General features: G+C 48.3%; 8 protein-coding genes and 1 non-coding gene across 9 annotated transcripts; 3 read left to right on the top strand and 6 right to left on the bottom strand.

The window, feature by feature from the left end:
* Positions 1–96: 96 nt before the first annotated feature.
* Positions 97–1,589, top strand: F4807DRAFT_454604 (uncharacterized protein; the record flags this gene model as incomplete). Its single annotated transcript, XM_048000600.1, has 6 exons — positions 97–279; positions 359–472; positions 562–811; positions 865–982; positions 1,052–1,116; positions 1,195–1,589. The coding sequence occupies 6 exons, from the start codon at positions 97–99 to the stop codon at positions 1,587–1,589; spliced, it is 1,125 nt and encodes a 374-aa protein (XP_047849076.1).
* Positions 1,590–2,020: 431 nt separating this feature from the next.
* Positions 2,021–2,834, bottom strand: F4807DRAFT_454603 (iron-binding protein iscA; the record flags this gene model as incomplete). Its single annotated transcript, XM_048000599.1, has 2 exons — positions 2,021–2,058; positions 2,138–2,834. 2 exons carry the CDS (start codon positions 2,832–2,834, stop codon positions 2,021–2,023), a joined length of 735 nt encoding a protein of 244 aa, XP_047849075.1.
* A 515-nt stretch (positions 2,835–3,349) lies between these two features.
* F4807DRAFT_446804 (DUF1741-domain-containing protein) lies at positions 3,350–5,968 on the top strand. The gene is made up of 6 exons (XM_047999843.1): positions 3,350–3,698; positions 3,854–4,063; positions 4,142–4,295; positions 4,370–4,482; positions 4,532–4,869; positions 4,916–5,968. The coding sequence occupies exons 1-6, from the start codon at positions 3,609–3,611 to the stop codon at positions 5,892–5,894; spliced, it is 1,884 nt and encodes a 627-aa protein (XP_047849074.1). The 5' UTR covers positions 3,350–3,608; the 3' UTR covers positions 5,895–5,968.
* Positions 5,969–6,003: 35 nt separating this feature from the next.
* Positions 6,004–7,855, bottom strand: F4807DRAFT_329483 (uncharacterized protein). Its single transcript, XM_047995253.1, has 3 exons — positions 7,511–7,855; positions 6,349–7,440; positions 6,004–6,230 (listed from the first exon to the last, which is right to left on the bottom strand). The coding sequence occupies exons 2-3, from the start codon at positions 7,111–7,113 to the stop codon at positions 6,114–6,116; spliced, it is 882 nt and encodes a 293-aa protein (XP_047849073.1). The 5' UTR covers positions 7,114–7,440; positions 7,511–7,855; the 3' UTR covers positions 6,004–6,113.
* Positions 7,775–7,866, bottom strand: F4807DRAFT_t155. Its single transcript has one exon. It is a non-coding gene; the product is annotated as a tRNA-Asp (tRNA).
* Positions 7,867–9,340: 1,474 nt separating this feature from the next.
* On the top strand, positions 9,341–10,539 carry F4807DRAFT_465578 (putative methyltransferase-domain-containing protein; the record flags this gene model as incomplete). The annotated part of the gene is made up of 4 exons (XM_048002294.1): positions 9,341–9,580; positions 9,631–10,176; positions 10,236–10,371; positions 10,421–10,539. 4 exons carry the CDS (start codon positions 9,341–9,343, stop codon positions 10,537–10,539), a joined length of 1,041 nt encoding a protein of 346 aa, XP_047849072.1.
* Positions 10,540–10,788: 249 nt separating this feature from the next.
* On the bottom strand, positions 10,789–12,928 carry F4807DRAFT_454599 (serine carboxypeptidase; the record flags this gene model as incomplete). The annotated part of the gene is made up of 4 exons (XM_048000598.1): positions 10,789–10,951; positions 10,987–12,394; positions 12,447–12,732; positions 12,788–12,928. 4 exons carry the CDS (start codon positions 12,926–12,928, stop codon positions 10,789–10,791), a joined length of 1,998 nt encoding a protein of 665 aa, XP_047849071.1.
* An 889-nt stretch (positions 12,929–13,817) lies between these two features.
* Positions 13,818–15,932, bottom strand: F4807DRAFT_454598 (uncharacterized protein; the record flags this gene model as incomplete). The annotated part of the gene is made up of 2 exons (XM_048000597.1): positions 13,818–14,672; positions 14,796–15,932. 2 exons carry the CDS (start codon positions 15,930–15,932, stop codon positions 13,818–13,820), a joined length of 1,992 nt encoding a protein of 663 aa, XP_047849070.1.
* A 377-nt stretch (positions 15,933–16,309) lies between these two features.
* On the bottom strand, positions 16,310–17,169 carry F4807DRAFT_329425 (uncharacterized protein). Its single transcript, XM_047995252.1, has 2 exons — positions 17,118–17,169; positions 16,310–16,968 (listed from the first exon to the last, which is right to left on the bottom strand). The coding sequence occupies exon 2, from the start codon at positions 16,832–16,834 to the stop codon at positions 16,457–16,459; it is 378 nt and encodes a 125-aa protein (XP_047849069.1). The 5' UTR covers positions 16,835–16,968; positions 17,118–17,169; the 3' UTR covers positions 16,310–16,456.
* Between the last annotated feature and the right edge of the window lie 1,548 nt (positions 17,170–18,717).

Here is an 18,717-nt window from a genome sequence, read left to right as displayed (position 1 = left end):
CTCCCCGAGAAGTCGTCGCATCTAGTATCTTCCTTGAAGTGATGTTTCCCCTTACCAAGCGTGAAAAGACCACGCAACACCACTCAGCTAGGTTAGATGGCTGATGCTAAATCAGGGTTAACGAACAACATGCACACGCCCGGTGCTGGTCACTGGATTGACACGGTTGTGTGGATCCTCATCGGTTTCGCGACAGCATTCCTAGGACTTCGAGTGTTCTGCAAGCTCAAGAGGAGTAAGGGCCTTTGGTGGGATGATTGGGTCTTGATAGCGTCGTGGGTCAGTCTTCACTGTCGATATATATATATGTCGATGCCAATAACGAGCTTGAGCTCACATAGCGTTACGATTACTTTAGCTTGTCCTTCTTGTTTCCGGCGTTCTCAATACTATTAGTGTCGCAACCGTTTTCTTTCAACATGACCAAGACGAGAGAATGGGAGTCCACGATGCTGGCCTGCTCACTACTATAGTAAGGAACTTCCAGTTTTATCTATCCCAAGCTGCTTTCCCGTAAGATGGCCATGTCCTTAATAATAAGCCATGCTTACGTCGTCATAGACAGGAACCCTATTCTTCGTTGCGGCAATATGGAGCAAGACATCTTTCGCCATCACCCTTATCAGGATTGCTGGGCCTCGGCTGAAAGTAGTGCTCCGTATTATCATCGTCTCCATGAATGGAATCACGTCTGTTAGCGTGGTACTCAGATGGTTGCAATGCCGACCGACCAGGCTGATCTGGGACTCACAGGCCAACGGAACGTGTTGGAATAGGGATCTTATTCTCGGGGTTACTATTTTCGCTGCCGGTATGTCCACGATAGCCCCAATGGCTCGGATGAACGACTCATCGACGCTGCAGCATATTCCGCTCTCATGGATTTCGTCCTAGCCGCTCTTCCGTGGCCCATTATCATAAACCTCCAGATGCGGACTGGTGAAAAAATAGGTATCTCCGTCGGAATGAGCATGGGTGTTTGGTAAGCCCGACAACCTGACGAGATACTTGACGTTATATTGTTCAACGATTATCTTACATGTTGCCACAGCGCGGGAGTAACTGCGATCATCAAATGCACCAAGTTTCAAGTACTTAGGAGTGAAGAGTTTGCTGGTGAGCAAAATCATTTGAGCCCATGACTTGCGGGCGAGACCGCTTTAACGATTACGGCTAAGACTATGAACTATGCAGACGACGTTTTCGAACTCTCAATATGGTCCGTCGCAGAAATCGCCACCACAATAATGGCGGCGTCGATTCCGGTGCTCCGCGCACTGGTGCGTGAAGCGACAGGGATGAATAAACGTCTTGAATGGGCCGCCGTGTATATCAGAGATCAATCCCGGAAAGTAGCGAGTAGGGTGTGCGGTATGAACGCCTCGTTGGTAACGCCTGGTCGCCCCAAGACAGCAAACCTCTCAGGCGGTACGGCGAACGACGACACAACCCAACTTAATATAACTAGAACGAACGGCCCCATATTGAAGATGGAGGAGGTCCATGTCGAAATTGTCGAGAGGAGACTTAATGACAGTGTCGATATCGAGCCAGAAAGGATCCCGCCGTCATATTCGCCGTGGGTATGATGGTATATCTGTCCGAAGACGGGGTAGACCCGTTAAAATGCCGGGGAGGCGATGGGTGGCGTTACTGACGTATAATCTGAGAGGGATTGTGACTGAATTCGGCATGCCAATAATTAGGTCCTGCGCTTGTAATCTTGTTTCTTTATATCTCCCAGTAGCGAATGACGAGGCGGTCCTACGTATAAGACCAGTCATCGGCAAGAGAGAAAGGGCGGGTTGTTGAGCAAATCCCGGTGAACATTCGAAATCTATCCAGAGGTAGCGAACCATTCGTGGTATAAACCGACCATCGAATTCGTAGTCGAATAGACGATGTTGAAACAAACAGAACCACCAATTGTATGATGTCTGTATGATCTAAATATATCCAGAACAACGCCGGCTGATGCATATGAGTGGTATCTTACTTCACCATCGCTTGCTTCCTGCCATTACACCATAAAAGACTCGCCACAGCCACATTCCTCCTCTGCAGGTAGATGGCATGTTAGTAAAGAAACGATGCCAAGATAACCCTGAAAAATAAAAGGGTGAGTGAGAAGACTTACTGATGTTCGGATTGCGGAATATGAACCGCTGGTTCAGCTTATCCTCGACCCAATCCATTTCACTTCCTATTATACTAAACAGTGCCTTGCTGTCGATCAAGACTTTCACTCCATCTTGTTCCACCTCCTCGTCAAAAGCTCCAGGTTCGTCGACGTAATCAAAGTGATACGACAAGCCGCTACAACCTCTATTGCGCACGCCTACTTTAATAAGCTTCGGCTCCGGGTTGTCTAACAAGACCCGCAGTCGTTCCACGGCTGACGGTGTGAGCTTCAGCGCAGCTTTGCGCGGCCTGAACTTGCGTTTTGGAGGGGCAGGCTTTGGTTTTGGCTTCTGCGCCTCTTGCTCCGTGAGGGTGGGATGGGGCTGTGATGCTATAGTTGTGGTTGTTTCTCGTTGCGCTGGAGCCGAGGTCGGAGGTGGTGGCCGGGTCTCGTGAACCTTCGGTATCGGACTAGCGATGGAAGTTTCTGGTATGGGTTCATTGCGCGGCTGAGAGGGCGGGTTTGGATTGAGAGGATAGGGTTGGTACGAAGGTATCGCTTGGAGTTTATCTGAAGGGCTATGCCAAGGCTGGAAATGGGAGAATTGTCGTAGGAGGGTTCCGCATGGTCGTGACCTCGGGACAGAGGTGGTGATGAGGCGACCCAACACACTCGTCGAAGCTCGTGAAAGAGCTATGTGCGGCGAATTCATGGGCGCGGTGGAGTACGGCAATTTGGTACAGGAGGTTGCGCGCCTGTGGTAAATTGGAGAAAAAGTACTGTTGTAGACCAATTTTCGATGTCTAGGTGCTTGTGTTCGTTTGTAGGTTCAGACGATTTGTGTATTATGGTATTAGTTGTTTAATAGTTGGTTGTTAGTAATTGTAACTGGAGGCAAAATTAGAAATTAGGAAACTAACGGCACTGAAATCGTCATCTGATGACATCGGTCGATTAGGGGACATCCGGTTCTTGCCGAGCCAATCAAAGAGTTCTTATTGGTCAACCATGGTGTCGGGTAAATGGCTCTTACGGAATATGGGTTGTTCCGGACAATAGTAGGTAAGCTGAGTACCTGCTGCTGACTCAGCGACCTCCAACCTTGTTGAAACGTTGAATTCAACCTAAACCTTCCACCTTATGTCAGCCAATCTAACTATATGGTATATACTGATATGTGCTTATCACCTAGACATTCAAATAAAGATGATTGATCAAGGTACACAAGTCGCATTCAATTAATTCGTTCATGATGCGCCGGTCGCGTGTCAGGTTATCTTATCATATCTACATACATACATACATACATATTCCATTACCTTATCCCACGATTGCCGGTTGTCGACCATCGAGATTCAACACAGCACCATATCACTTACACCCTCTTTTCACCACGATGATGGTCCTTTGCCTGTATTAGAAGCATAATAGTCGTACGGACCGCGTATATGTGCCTTCGTTTTCCCGCACCTCACCGTTGCCGGCCATGGATCCCTCTGCCTCTCCCCTGACCCAACAGGCTCGGCCTGAATCCTTCCAGCCAAAGGTGGTTCAACTATACGAGGCGCTATTCAAGGTTCGGGAGCAATCGGTTTCCCCTATAATCTTAGGACTGGCCAAATAGCTGACACATGGGATCCAAAGGTATGTCGGCCCTTGGTAGATTGACGCCAGCAGTTACTGCGTTGGGTACTGCGTGAGGTCGCTGATCGTCAATTTTCGCCCGAGTAGGACGACGTTGATCCAGACGCCGATAAGCCTGAGGGCTTCTGGACCGAGTTCTTCCTTCTAAAACCCGATCGGAACTCTTTGCAGAGGATACTCGCCCGGCTTGGACCCGACGACTTGATCGGTCTACAGTTGCAAACCCAGCAACTTTTCTTCCGCGCCGTAGAATGCTTGAAGAAGGGCAATGGAGTAGCCGACGCGCACGCCCTCGAGGTAAAACCCAAGACCTAGTTCTAGAAATACTATATAGGGAACATACTTCTAACTGGATGATTCCTTTTTCGTATAAAGACCCTAACAACTTTCTTCTCCGCCGTCCTCCCTAAGAAATATACGAATCCGAGCTCAGATATAATAGCCGTGTTAGCAGGGCTGGATCAGGTTGATGCCGTCTTCACTGATTTTGTAGGCGCTCTGGACGGGATTATCCGCAACGGTAAATCAAGTAGGTTGGCATTCAAAAATACCAAGTTACCTATGCTTGTAAGGTTGGTAAAGGGGTTAACAACTACAATATAGTGGAGGTTAGGCAGAAAGCCGTTGAGGTCGTTTTATCCATCACCTCGGGCGCGTACCAGACAAGCCTCCTGACGTATTTCATACAACGCGATCTTTTCCCCGCCATCATGAAGGTCTGCCTCTTTAATGTCCTGGGCAGTACATGAGACTGACTCGGCTTAGTTCATCCAAGAATCGGACTCGCCGCATAGGGTCCTAGAACCGTTCATGTTGTTGGGCCTGCTGGCAAACTACAACAAATTCGAATTCCAAAACCCCTATCAACTTCGGCTGAACGATTTCGTCAACGAGGCGACTATACAGAAGGTTGTCAGATGTGTTGGACACACATGCCGAAATCTGAGAGGCCAATATATCGATATTTTACAGGACTTGCCCGAAGGATGGACCATCGCGAACACTTTGAACATGATTGGTCTTGGAGCCATCGCTCCCGGTCCAAGGTCGAATCAGAAGCCAACATATGATCCGGAGGAAGCTAAGCAGATGTTCGCAAAATTGTAAGTTCCCTCCTGTTCACCTCCTACCCGTTACTAATCCCGCTAGGCCGGGCGAAGACGCTGCTGTGCTGCTAGGAACATACGATTTCAGCCACGCCAACAAGCTCTTCTGCTTCAATCTTGTCTCGCTACCAGCTGAGAAGGGCGAAGAGCAGCCCATCTCTAGTTTCTTATCGTTGACCTCTTACCTTCTCCAACATGCTTTCCTATCCACCCGAGCTACTAACTACGCGCACCTCAGCCTGATGGTTTTTCGGCTGCTCATTGAAGACCAGCTTCTGTGTAAACGGTTATGTAGCGACGAGAGCAAGGTCGCCGTCAGACTCTGTCGTCAGCGGCAGCCTTTCCTCCCGGCCGTTCGAGGGGAGCGCATCTTGGCAACTAGTGTTCTAGATACCATGATTGACGGTATCAATCACAACCTACGTCGCAGGCTAGACGTTAGTTTGTACACCCTATGTGTTGGTATTATGCTGCGCATCATATCATACCTATCGCGGTCCCGAACCCGATTGCAGTATCATTGGTCCGAGCTGTTCCGCTCACTCTTGTCCCTTATCCGATTCCTCACGACCTACGCCGCCGATATGAAGGGCCTATCGCACTTCGATTCTCTGCTGGATCTTGTCGTGAACCTCTTGGCTCTCTCCCTCTCCGCCGGCGAGGCATTCCTTCCTACTCCAGCCGCCTACGACGATCTATTCTACAAAGTTGTAGAGAGCGGCGAGGTCTTGATAAAGTTCCGCGACACGTACGCCCTCTCAAGTCGGCCGTCAAATTCAATAGGTACCCTCGTCAGCGTGAGCGCGCATTACAAGACCATGCTCGAGTCTGGCGGGTCCAAAAGAAATCTCACTAGCACGGAGGTAGCGGAAGTGATAAAACAGGGCTACGAGACATTGAGTATCCAAGCCAAGGAAGGACTTGACGGCTGGGAGAGATATCGCGAAGCCGACGAAAGGACGCTTCTGAAGAAGATGGCACGGGCGACCGTCACGGACGTCCATATTATCGTCCAAGCATAGATAGTGCGGCTCGAGGTTTAGGCGTGGCACCGACCGAGTCAGAAACATGTACGCACCGTAGATCCGGACAGCTCTACATAGTCAAAAACAGGTATATTTGACACCATGACAAGAGACATCTCAACTTTCTTTCAGGCCTGCCTAGCGAAATCCCCCAATCGATTAATACTGTAATCGCATTAGAAACTATTTCCGTTTAAATCCGAACGTTCCCATTTCTCAGCCATAAAATTTACGCGGCCAGATGTTCATAGCAGTCTTCAAGCCCTCTTCTACCGGCAAGCCGGCATGGATAGTCCGATCATCACCCGTGCCGTTCGCGAATAAATTGACCCACTACGGCACCGAGGGGTTAGCCGCCACTTCTTGGTATAACAAGACGAGTGATTCTGAACTCTTCCGGGTAAGAGAATAGGGAGAAAGGAGAAAGGAAAAGAAATAAGATATTACATACGAAAAGCGCGTTGCCAGCCACAGGCCTAAACGCCAAGCCCCCGTCCTCGTGCGTTTTCCAGAATCGGCGCCCCTTCCCGTCGGCCTTCGAGGGGACGGTAGTATTAATGAGCGGGAACCACGTCTCGCCGCCGGTGCATTGGTCTTGCAGGATGGCAAAGAAGCTAGCGATGCGGTTCCAGCTCTTCCCGCGCCCCATGCCCTTCCGCGCAGGTTGCGGGCGCTCGTACCAGTCACGGTGCCTATTGAAGCGTTGGCCGGCCGTATAACGTACCAATTGCGGCGGGCCAATGTCGTCCCGGGAAGGATCTAGCATCGTGCCGAGGAAGCCCTCGGCCCGCTCTAACACACATTGCACGGCCGGGTTGTCGCGCGGTAGACCGGCAGAGGAGGAAGTGCGATCCGACGTGCCCTGGTTGCGGCCTCGCTTATAGACACGAGAAGGGGCGAATTCGAGCTCACCAGCTTCTAGCAGGGCCTCGACTTCGGCAGGGGCAAGAAACGAGTCGATATAGATGAGAAGGGGGTCGAGGGATATGATTTCGGTTGTGTATGTATGCTGAATACAGCTGAAGGATGACGATGACGATGACGCTTGTTCAACATCTCGACCGAAGGTCTTTAAGATCGATGAGGAGTACGAGACAAGATGTGGGGATAGGGATGTGAGATATGGGAGAGCGGATCGGTACAAGGCCGGTGCTGATGCGGCGATTATGATGATAACGAGAGCTGCGATGCTTGACGGTCGAGTTATAGGAGCCATGACTTGCTACGACCAACGCAGCCCGTTCGTAAAGTAGTCGGCACTTCTACGATGCGATTTACACCAATGTAGCTGTTACTACATGGAGTGACTGGACTGAGGATTACAATCGACCTTGAACTGTAGAGCCCAGCGATATTCCGAGGTAGCTTTGGATCAGTATTCAGTAACACGAACCCCCCTTCGATATGCTCGGAATACGTAGTTCCGAACGAATCCCCTAAATAGTTGTCGATACCAGTCACGTCCGGTGGCATGAATGGTGACACCACATACAGGCTGAAAAACCGTGGATTTTTTGGAATAGAATGCAACGCATTGGAGGAACTAAGTACAAATAGGTTATTCGATGTGACATATCATTTTATACCCACCAACAGCATTGGTTACAACTTACAAGGAGGTTTTGATTATACAATATGGCAGTTAGCGTTCTTGTTTTATAATGTAATTTCACCGCCGATTCTATTGAAATAACAGAATTGCGAGTGCTAGTTACCGAACATACCATATCATCGGCCGAGGACAGTGACGAATTGAATAATCTCTTTCTAACCAGCCGATAGAGGAATCTGCGTGAGGCTAAACCATAAGCTGTCCTCGGATACATGGGCGCAAATAGAAGAGGAATAACAAACAATAAAAATAGAACTACATGAATCTCTCGATCGGGGAATTGAACCCCGGCCACCTGCGAATCGAACTCTGCCAAAGAATGACAAGCAGGTATCCTAACCACTAGACGAATCGAGAATTTGAGTCGCTGCAGATTTGTAGGCGCTAATTCCATGGCGCGGTGGAGCTGAGGAGCCATGATAGAAGTCGTCGTCTCCTAAACCTCCATATATAGGTATGAAGATTTGGCCTCAACAGATCATCTTTCACAGCTGAAGTGTCGTAACACTACATCTTATATCAAAAAATAATCTGTATCCATATGTATGATATGAATTATGATAGTGAGTACGGTTTGCACCAGCTGATGATTAATAATTCTTAGTTTATAACAATGAAAATTCCATATGTTCCTCTATCGGGGATGCTTAACTAAATAGCCAGCTATCCTCTCAGTAATGACTTAGGCAGTCTTTATAGTAGTAATGATCTTTCCCTTTCCATTCTATCCCTATCTATTCTTCCTCTTTTAATATCGAGTTTATAAATACATACATACACACACACACAAACACACACCGCAGCCAACCATGAAGATAGACGTTCCCACCAATCATGCGTTCCTCCTTTCTACAACTATTTGAACTGCCTGTCAGAAGCTTCCTCCACGAGAGCTGGTAGTCAGAGGTATCGGGAGTCGGCCTGTACGAGGCCGCCCTGTTAGCAGCTAGCCTTTAGCTATAGACAAAGGAAGGTTCATGTATGTATACCGCGTTCCCTGGAAGGGGTTAGTTAGAGCTCTTCGCGCAACAACGTCGTTCTTCCCTAGCTTCTTGGTTCCGCCTCGTAACACTGCCCTCAGAACACAATAATCACCAAAATACCCAAAACAACTAGAGAAACCATAAGACTAGAGTCACTACCATGTCAAGCCTGAAGATGGCCACGGACTTCCTATTAGAAGTCATCAAGTAAATTATAAAGAGCTAATTTTTCGCTGATCTTTCAACTCAGATGAAACACATTGTTGTCAACTAATCAGCGATACGCTTGGGATTTCTAGCTTCTTCCATTTCATTAGGTATGCTAACTAGACAGCACATAGTATCAAGTCACTTCTCGACTCTCTGAACAACCTACCTGACATTAGAACTTACCCTGCTATCATCGATGTTCCGGCTGTCACTGAGGGACCTAGTACTACTGGCCCCATTTTGACCAACGATGACTTATTGAAGATGAAAAAGCGTGGAATATATATGAAATAGGTAGTGTTGTCTTAGGGAGTCGTGTAATACAGGCAGTGTCCGGCCTCGGCTTCAGATAGGGTTAGTTAGAAGGCTTTCTCGAGCCTTCGTACCAACAAGAATGGCCAAGCGTGGATTGTATGAAGCGATTTATCTTGTTTTGTGTTTCTTTCTTTCTCTCTTTCTCTCTTTAAACGAAAAGGGCGCTGGTGAACTATGCATTTAGATAATGATATGTAAATACAAAGAATAAATACTACTGGGTTTTATGCATCAATGCGAAACGAGCTGCGATGGCGGATAGAATATCACCGTTGTTGTCTGAACGTGACTAAATGAAAATGCAAAAATTCCAAAGTCCAGACATGTCGGATCATGACATAGACCCCCGACTGCTCATTCTACGCCGACAATACATGCAGCTGTTTGAGCCCGATTTTCTAGCTTGGCCACCATCTAGTCTTCTCAAGAGCGCGGATGTACAGAAATGGTTATACAAACGTTTATTCGACCCAAGTCTAAATCCCAAGTTGCCACCCGAGGGCTATCAAATGCGTGTCTTGAAACTGCTTCTTTCTAAGATTAAGAAAGCTACGGATGAGCATGTGAGCCCTCTTTCCCCTCTTTCATTGAATGATGATCTAAACCTTCCCAGGAGGTTTCATGTGAGCTTAAGACGCACCTCGCGTCACTCGCTGCCAGAGGAGCACCGCCCGAGTTTCAGACATTCCACGAAAAAGCGTATGTGACGTTCACCTGCACACCAGAAAAGCCTGACCTCGTCGATGGCTATGATGATGCGCCAGAACGTACAGTAACGCTTCTCGAACGGCGGCACTTGGTATCAGGTTCACGAACGACGGGATTTAGGACTTGGGAGGCATCTCTTCACCTAGCCTCTTACCTACTGACAGATACTGGCTCAAGTTTTGTCCGTAATAAGAATGTGTTGGAGCTAGGCACTGGCACTGGTTTTCTCACCATTCTCCTAGCCAAGCATTTACAAGCAAAACGCGTCACTGCTACAGATGGCGATGAAGATGTCATTGAAGCATTAAACGAAAACATTGCTTTGAACAAACTGGACAACCCGCAAAGAGCCAGGACTGGAACTTTGACATGGGGTTGTGATCTAGAAGGGACCTGGGTCGAAGACGACTGTGGCACCCATCCGTACGATATTGTTATTGGCACCGATATTGTAAGTTCGTGCCGTCTGGTCGTCTTGAGACGGAAAATGGCACCTAACCTACTCTATAGACATATGATAAGATAGCTATTTCGGCTCTTGTATCGACGCTTTATAGTCTCTTTAACATGAGACCGGAGCTTAAGGTTATCATATCGAGCGTCGTCCGGAATGCCGAAACGTTCGAGGTATTTAAAGACGAGTGCGGTATGTATTTACAAGTTCAAATTTAGATAGAATACTCTAACCTTTGCAGCCTCTCGCAACTTTGCAGTTGAAGACGTCGAATTCGAGCCAAAGCCGATGAGGCAGCAAAAGTCACTATTCTATGCGGCGGCGGTGCCTATAAAGATATTATCCATCACCCGCCCGTGAGAAGCTTCTAAGGTGCCATATATAAGAACAACGCTTGTTTTCGTTTAAAGCAGAGAGATCTGGTGTGGCTTTGCTCCAAACCCCTTACATTAATTGGCGAATCATTAGATGTTACGAAGCAGGTGGCTGGTTAGGGGTTATGGTAGTAAAATAGACATACTACTTAGGCCTTGAAAAATAAAATGCCTAGCACTGAATATCCAAGTTAATATACCATAATCCATCTATAACTCGTCATAATCATATCAACTAAATATGTATCAATTTTAACATTGCAGCCCAAACCCCAAGAATCCGTGCATCAATTCCCCTTATACGAGTCGCGACACAACCTCCAGCTACCGAGGAACTCTCACTAGCGACCGCTATGGAAGTGGATATTGCATGGGGCGAGGAATTGCCTTGACCTCCCCTGGCGTGCCGTTACTACCGAAGATCTCTGGGAACAGCTGCGTCGAATTTTTATCCTTGATGATTCCGCTGATTATGACAGCCGTGCCGTTGAGTATGCTCTCAATTTGCTCCTCGGTGCACGTGGAAGTGTCGTAAACATAACAGAAATGCAACAGGTCCGGTGGGTCTTGGTTCTTAATCGCCCACGTGTCGGCCGGCCCCTCGGTCACATATTCGGTGTTCCCAACGAGGTCGACAGTGCCAGTCGCGATGTCCTTGTTAAATAGGGCGCGGTGGAACATTTTATACGCCGTCTCGGGCTGGTATGCGGGAACTTCGTGCCCGGCCTCGTACACGCGCGAGAATGAAAAGTTGCCGTACTGGCGGACTTGTCCTCCAATGTACGTTTCATTTATAACGATATCCGTGTATCCCGCGGCATGAAACTTTTCGGTGCCTGAGTAGTTGACTGCCAAGCTAACGGCCTCGCCACCGATCCAGTTGCACGCATAGTCTCGGTCGCCGTACATGAGGTGGACCTTTATGCCGCTTTCGAGCAGGAATGTGAGGTCCTCGATCCAGCCCGGCCGGGGATAGTCTCCTATAGCTCTGAAAGCAGAGGCTACAGCGCTCGAAGATTGAGTGTAGTTAATAGGAACACCAATCGCTCTCTGAACATGGGGTTGGTTGAGATAGAGACCGAAAAATGGGGCCGGAAAGGGGTTAGGATCGAGCGATGCATAATCGTAATAGTTGCGGCCCGAATATTCAAGATACGGTCCCCTGACATTATCAGAACAGAACGTTTCGGCATCCGAACATACTCTGTTCACGGTATCATTAATACCGATGTTGTCGGGGTCGTACTGAAGCGCCAGAGCGCGACAATCATTAATTTGGTCACGGCATCCGCCGGGCTTGTCGAGAGCGTCTACCATTTGCAAGTAAATGGTTTCGTTGACGGTTTCCAGGCCGTACGTATTGTTATAGGCGATATGCGGGTAAGCAGGCCATTGAACCTGGCGGTCGATACAAGAGTTGATGAGGATAAGCGTATCGAGATTGAGGATGTAATTCTCTCCGTCTGTACCGTTCCAAGTGCCATTCTTGATCTTCTGGTTCTGCTCTTCGAAAAAGGCCGTGAATTCCGGGCCGTATCTGCCGCCGTAGGACTCGGTAGCTAGACTGATCCTGGAATCATTAGGATGGTAACCGGGGAACTCTTGAAACCAAGACTGTGCAAAGTGCCACAAGGCAATGGCGGCATTACGAGTGCCTTTGGCCGTTTGGTTTCTGTTCTGGCTTGGGTATGTGCCGACTAAGAGGGTTGTATTTTGCTCGGGGATAGGGTCAGACTCATTAAGCTTGGAGATCTGCCCAGAGATAAGATCCTGGGTGATATTTTGTAAGGTGTCATATGAGAAGCCTACTTGAGTCGGTTGATCAAGAAATAGCATGTTGACTTGGGCGTGTCAGTGGGTAAGATATTGAGAGGGCTTCTCTACCAGGCTTACCATCTGTATTCCATGACCATGGGCTCAGCGTGGTCGAGTTGGAGTCGGAATTGACGTAGCAAGGGCCGTTCTCGGTGAAAAGTCCGTATAATGAACTACTTCCAGGACCGCCATTCAGCCATATGGAGAGTGGCGCGTTATCCGGGTCATTCCGGGCTTCGAAAAACCAGAAGAAGGTATTAATAGGGTAGTCTTGCTCCTCGCCCAAGTCCTCGAGTGAGTTGGGTGGAAGATGGACGTAGCCAGCGTAGGATTTAACACCCGGCGTCGTCTCGCAGATACCCGGCTTAGAAAAGATTAGACATAATAGATGAAATCGTCGTGTTATAGCATCTTCTCACCTCTTTATAGCTAATCTTGACGCCATTGCCAAACCTCGATTCAAGGACGGTGACGCCTTCTGGCGTTGGGGGAAATTGAGCTTGAATGACCGGAATCAATATGGAAAGTCTTAAGATTGCTTGAAAGCCATTCGGCGACATCTTGGAGCTGAAAACGTATACCGTCGAGCCGGAGGTCTTAGCAACTTCGCATTATAAAACCGCCAGGTGCCATGGCTGACCACCATTATATAGAGGTACTTATCAACCCATTTACTCGTATCAAAACTTGCCGTATTGACCCATCCCCCGCACTTCCGCCATTCGCAGACGATTACACCACTTGTAAACCTGGCATGGCTGCTAAGTGGATTGCCCACCTGCTAGGTAGTACGTAGGAATGTATAGTTATAGGACTGTAGAAAGAATCGGGGGAGATAAGAGGGTTAACGAGGCCGTCGGGATTTTCCCCGAAGGCAGCTTGGCTATACTAGTATTAGCACAATTCCGGAAGGTAACAACAGCAGGGGCAAGTTGGCCAACCTACGTATGTACTTAGGCTTCATTAGAGCAACCCCGCCTACATATATACGAGTAGCATCGAACATATCCGTCGTATTGCCATATTCGTCTAAGGCCTAGTTATTAAGCAGCTCCATATACTACCTAGTACACCAAGAATTCGTCTTATATGAAAATCTTAGTATAGAAGTTAAAGCTCTAAAACATCTCTTCTCCTTGTTCACCTCTAAGGTCGGCAAACCTCCTTTAAATAGTCTTGCCCGGCTCGAACATTTTTCTCTTATACTGTTCCTCCCCCGTCTGTCTTTCCGAAGTGAAGTCTTAACGCCAGCCCATATTACGAGCGCAATAACCCGATAACCTTCTGAACAAGTGCTATCCCCTACATGCTCCGGCTCCAAAGTCGTCTTCAATGTGGACATACCTATTTTCATGTTCATGAAAAACCTCATACAACAAAATTAACAAACGCTCCAATGCTATGCAACAGGCCAAAAAAACAACAACATCCGCGGCATGGCCTCTCCCTCTAAATGGCCCAACTTCCTCTCCTAGCCCTAACTCCCCAAGCCATCTCGCCAGAACCGGCATCATTAAGACTTGGGTGCTGGCGCGCCCATTCCCGTATATAAAGCTTGAGCGCGATCCATCGCGGTGGCTTTGGTTTCCTCCGAGTTCTTCTCTCGTCTTCTTCTGGCGTACGAAACCGGACATCTTCGCCGCTGTCGGAATCGCTCATCGAATATCCATGTCCCTTATGGATGCTCATCTCCATATGCAGCATGAAACCTTTCTCGACCTTGAGATTATCGTCCTTGCGCAGCTCCTCAAGGTCAATACCGCTGATCTTGCTTAATTCCAGGTCGAAGGCACGTGCCGTAGCGGGATATCCAAGACTTATGTAATTGTAGACCTGCGTGACAAAGGCATCATCGAATTCGGCCGCTATCCGTTCCTCGAGCTCTTTGCGAGCCTTCTCTTTCCTCAATCGTTCGTCTAATCCCGTGAGCATATATAGACCCCTCTGCTGGCTGTGACGATTCGTCGGAGACGCGGCCCCGGGCGACTGTGTACCGGTCATGACACCACTTATGCTCATGGAAGCGGTAAATGCGGCTGAGAAAGGATCGTTTGGCGAGGCCTGCTCCTGAGGGGTCATAAGAAGGTTGGGTCCCGTGTGCGCTGTTTCTACGGTGATATTAGCTTTGGCGGAGCAGTACCCGCGCCACAGCCCGGTGGTTCCCGTAACGTCCCGCCGATGCTCTTCGGGTTTGTTATCAGCGCAGTACCGCTGACTGGGCTCCATCCGCGTCTGCTTCGGGCTGGGACAAATGCGGAACGTCAGGTCGCCGCCAAGCATGGGCGGAGAAGCTGCCATGCGCATCTTTTTCATTTGAGGATCTTCCGGTTCATTATTGCGGAAGGCAAAGGGGATGCCAAATGGGCTGGCGCGGAGGCCAGTCTCAGGTGCGACGCGCGGCGAGGGCGCGCGAGGGTGCGAGTCTACCCTAGCTAGCAAGGCTGGCGAAGATGCGCTTACTACTGGGCTTGGAGCATCCCGCATCTCTTCGTCGAAAGATGTTCTGAAAGCAGACGTCGTCCATAGCGGATCTGCAGGTGGAGGAGCTATATCCATAGGATCTAGGTTTTCGTCCATGCCCATCCTCTCTTGTCTGGCCTGAGCTAGCTTTTCTGCATGCGCTCGCATTTCTTTGACAGCCCAACCTGGGTCAGACTCCTTACGGCGTAGAAGCTGCGAAGTACCGTGCCTTAACCGTTCGTCTAAGGGATCGTCGTCTTCCGAATTATCTCTGACAAGAAAGTGTTCCACACCCTCGGGTCGCACACCGTTTGGGAAGGCTGCCATAGCCGCCTCCAGCTCGCGTTGTCTTTGGGCCTCTCTAGCGGCTACAGCTAGCAGGTAACCCGAAAATTCTTCGTCACAGGACTCCCTTCTGTCACGAAGGTGGTAGTGCCTACTGCTCCACGAATCTCCGTCGTCATCGTCCTCTTCTTGCTCCGGAATTCCGGTTGATAAGGCGGGGGCCCCGATGCTGAGAGCCGGGGCGCCCTCATCGTCGTCATTTTCCTCGGAAGACTTCTCCGACTCGGATGACAGAATGGTGTCAAGGTCGGGGGTATAAGATTGCCGCGTACTTCTCCGAGTGTTCGGATGTGGCTTCATGGATTGTTGTCGACGCGGCGTAAGCAAACCTTCACTGTCGCCGGCGGCATTCGGCACGCCGGCAACGGCAGGACGAGGGGCAGCTTTTCGCTTCGGCTTCGGGGCATAGATGTGATTCGTGCCAGGTGTGATATCGGTCTTGTCAATTGGTTTCGTAGCCGGACCTGGTTGATCGGCCTTCTTTGATCTTCGCGTTGTCTCGATCAACTGCGGAGCGAACTTCCTTCTCGGCTTATTCTGAGATTGCTCGGCATGTTCGTGCTCGCCCTGCCTTTCCACTCTAAAAGAGAAGGATGGTTGTGGGGTAGTCGGTGAGGGGTCTGGGGTCAATTCGGCGGTAGGACCCATAGGATTCTTCCTGTTACCGCTTACTCTGTACGAGTCGAAGGTGGTCTCAATTGGCACGGGGGCAAAACGCCGAGTAGGTTTAGACGGCGCCGGCTGAGGCGCATCTGGCATTTCGGTATCATAAACCTGAACAGAAACATCTCGCGTGGGTCTCCTAGTCGAGTTCACGGTAGAATCCGGGGGGGTTATGAGTTGAAGCTCTTGCTTTTTACTGGAGGAAGATTTCACAGATTCCTCGACGAGTTGCGGAGCGAATCGACGACGAGGTTTCGCCGCTGGGGCGGGTTGAGGCATGGAGGTTGAAGCGTTATCATGCATCGATTCGTCATCACCAGATGCCATTTTGAGGGGTGGACGGCTTGGGGTTGAGGTTACCGGCAATATAACACACGAAGCGAAATAGAAAAAAAAGCTAGAAAGACAAACAACGTAAAAATTGCACAAGCATACGCTGGCAATGCGCAGGAAGAAAAGAAGAAAATCAGATGAACCGGAATTCCCGAAGGTTACGGATTAAAGAAGAGGAGCAGTAAAGGAGAGCAATCAGAGCGGTAGCGATTGTAAGAACAGGAGAACATTATGTTGGTAGGTCGGCTAGTTGGCTCCGATCTAGAAGCAGTATAAACCCACCCTAGCTACTTTTTAGCCCCGTGACGAGAGATGCCACAGATAAAATGAGCCATGAACCAAAGAACTGAGAACCAAGAGCTGCAAGAGCCACGAACCACGAGCGGCGCACCGCTAGTTTGCATGGAATGGAATGGGGATGATGGGTACAAGCAAGTCTCCCGCGGTCTCCTCCGGGCGGTGGGGAAGTGGGAAGTGGGAAGTGGATCGGGGAGTGGAGTTACTAAAGAATACCTAGTAGAGAAAAAAATAGAATATAGAGGGAGAAGAAAAGAGAGCGGCCTAGAGTAACCAGTGTGCATGTGGGCCTCGTGTTTGAAGTGACCTAGCGCAAGTGCCCTAAGTAACATTTGAACCTGCCCAAGTAAAATGGCCATGCATGACATGGAATTGATGGAAATGGTAAAATGAATGCTGGCTTCTGAGTGGATGGTTATGTCGAAATTGACCCAGAACGTTCTTAAATGCCATCGAGGTTGCCGGGTTTGGTCAGTGTCTAGGCTGGGTCTTTACATATAGTCTATACTATATGTAAGTAGGGGAGTTAGGTAGCTATGTACGTACACGTAGGCCATCGATACTTCCGTGCACCTATGCAAACTGTAGGAAGGAGAATCGGAAGGAGAATCGGAAGGTAATATCAATGATCGAAGCATAGGGGAAACTTACAGATAGTCCGAGTTATGTAGATGAACCTGTCTGCCTACCTACAGTAAGTACCCGTACCTTAGTCTTCCTAGGCTTAAAGTTTTGTTGGACCGGCCTAGGTAATTTAATATCATCATAAGCGTCAAAAACCTACCAGGTATATAGCGATAACATCCATCAATGATTGAATGCATCGCATGATTACTTAAGCAAGATATATTGATATTGTGATACATATGGATATGTACTGCGTATTATAAGCCTGCATACATGAAACAAGCTGTAGGATAGAACAAGGTACCATACAACTGTAGGCGTCACGGCTTCAACTTGCTGCAACCCCTCCTGTGTATTGCTGACCGACAATTTGGAACGCTTACTTCGGAAATACTGCGCACTATAAAGAAAGTTACCGAGGGAGGACGAGCTATCTTATACAATCCATCTCTAGCTAAGCAACAACAACTGTACTTAAAACGCATATACTGCTTAAACAATAACTAAGAGAATATTACGCCAACGCTGTTGTATCTTTGTTGAGTTTGGTAGTCTGATAAGTTTCCCCAGATTTCGCCCACCTAAATTAGGAGAGACAATGTCTGAGCGGTGTCGGGGGGCCTAGTATGCATTTGGCATTAATCTTCAAAGCCGGGTTTATATCGGGTTTCCTAAACCGGATTCTTCGCTTCTACCTATTTAAATAGATATTTTGTTCCCAGAAAAGTGACAATGCAATAGGTAGGAATGAAAGAAAAAAACGACAAATGGTAGTAATCGCTATAATCTTGACTCGTACAATAATAGTACATACCAGACTAGGTAGGTAGGTACATGTACCCATCAGATAAGTATTTAAGTAGGAAAATCTCTGGGGAAACTTACATATGTACCTACCTACATAGGTACATATGTACAGATGAAGAACCGAACCTCTCAACACAGGACCGCCCGTCGGATCTACCACTTTTTATCTAAGGTTATCTAAGGTTAGATCAGTCATACGTACAATAGGTACAGTATGTTACCATACTTTCAACAAGCACCAAATCATTAAACTTCACAAGCTTCAATCTTTTTCCTTAGTTCCAACATTTCGAACAATTCTTAACTCTACTTTTTTACGTATATATATATATATATATACCAAACTCCATTTTAATGTATTGATAAAGGGATGATTATCAAGAGAGTAAACTTGGTCGGTTTGCGAAGAGTTAATTGTGGATTAACGCATCTCCACTCCCTCTGTATCACCGATCTCGATCCTACATATTTCAGAAATTTCGCTCTATTCTTTTACTGAAAACCAACTGTCACGTAATGGCTGTTGGTCGGATACGCCTACCTTGTTGGGATAACTGATATAGTTTGGACGGAATCGAACGACAGTGGGAAGGAATATATCCAAGAGGTAGGTAAATCACACGTGTATCCTTGGTCTCTTGCTAGAAAGGTTAGCTATACTATGGATCGCTTGCGGCAAAACCACAACTACGCGTAGGTACCTACATAGTACGTTGGTAGTAAGTATGGAGTTGGGCCAATGGTTTACTTAGGGTACCAAGAACACGCCATACGCCGTTCTTTCACGAGCCTCACGCTGATGTGGAGTTAATCAGTT

The sequence above is a fragment of the Annulohypoxylon truncatum genome, assembly GCF_022578515.1.
Source record: "Annulohypoxylon truncatum strain CBS 140777 unplaced genomic scaffold F4807scaffold_55, whole genome shotgun sequence".
NCBI classification, from domain to species: domain Eukaryota; kingdom Fungi; phylum Ascomycota; class Sordariomycetes; order Xylariales; family Hypoxylaceae; genus Annulohypoxylon; species Annulohypoxylon truncatum.
Note: the sequence above shows the minus strand (reverse complement) of the source record. Positions and strands in the feature narration are given on the sequence as shown.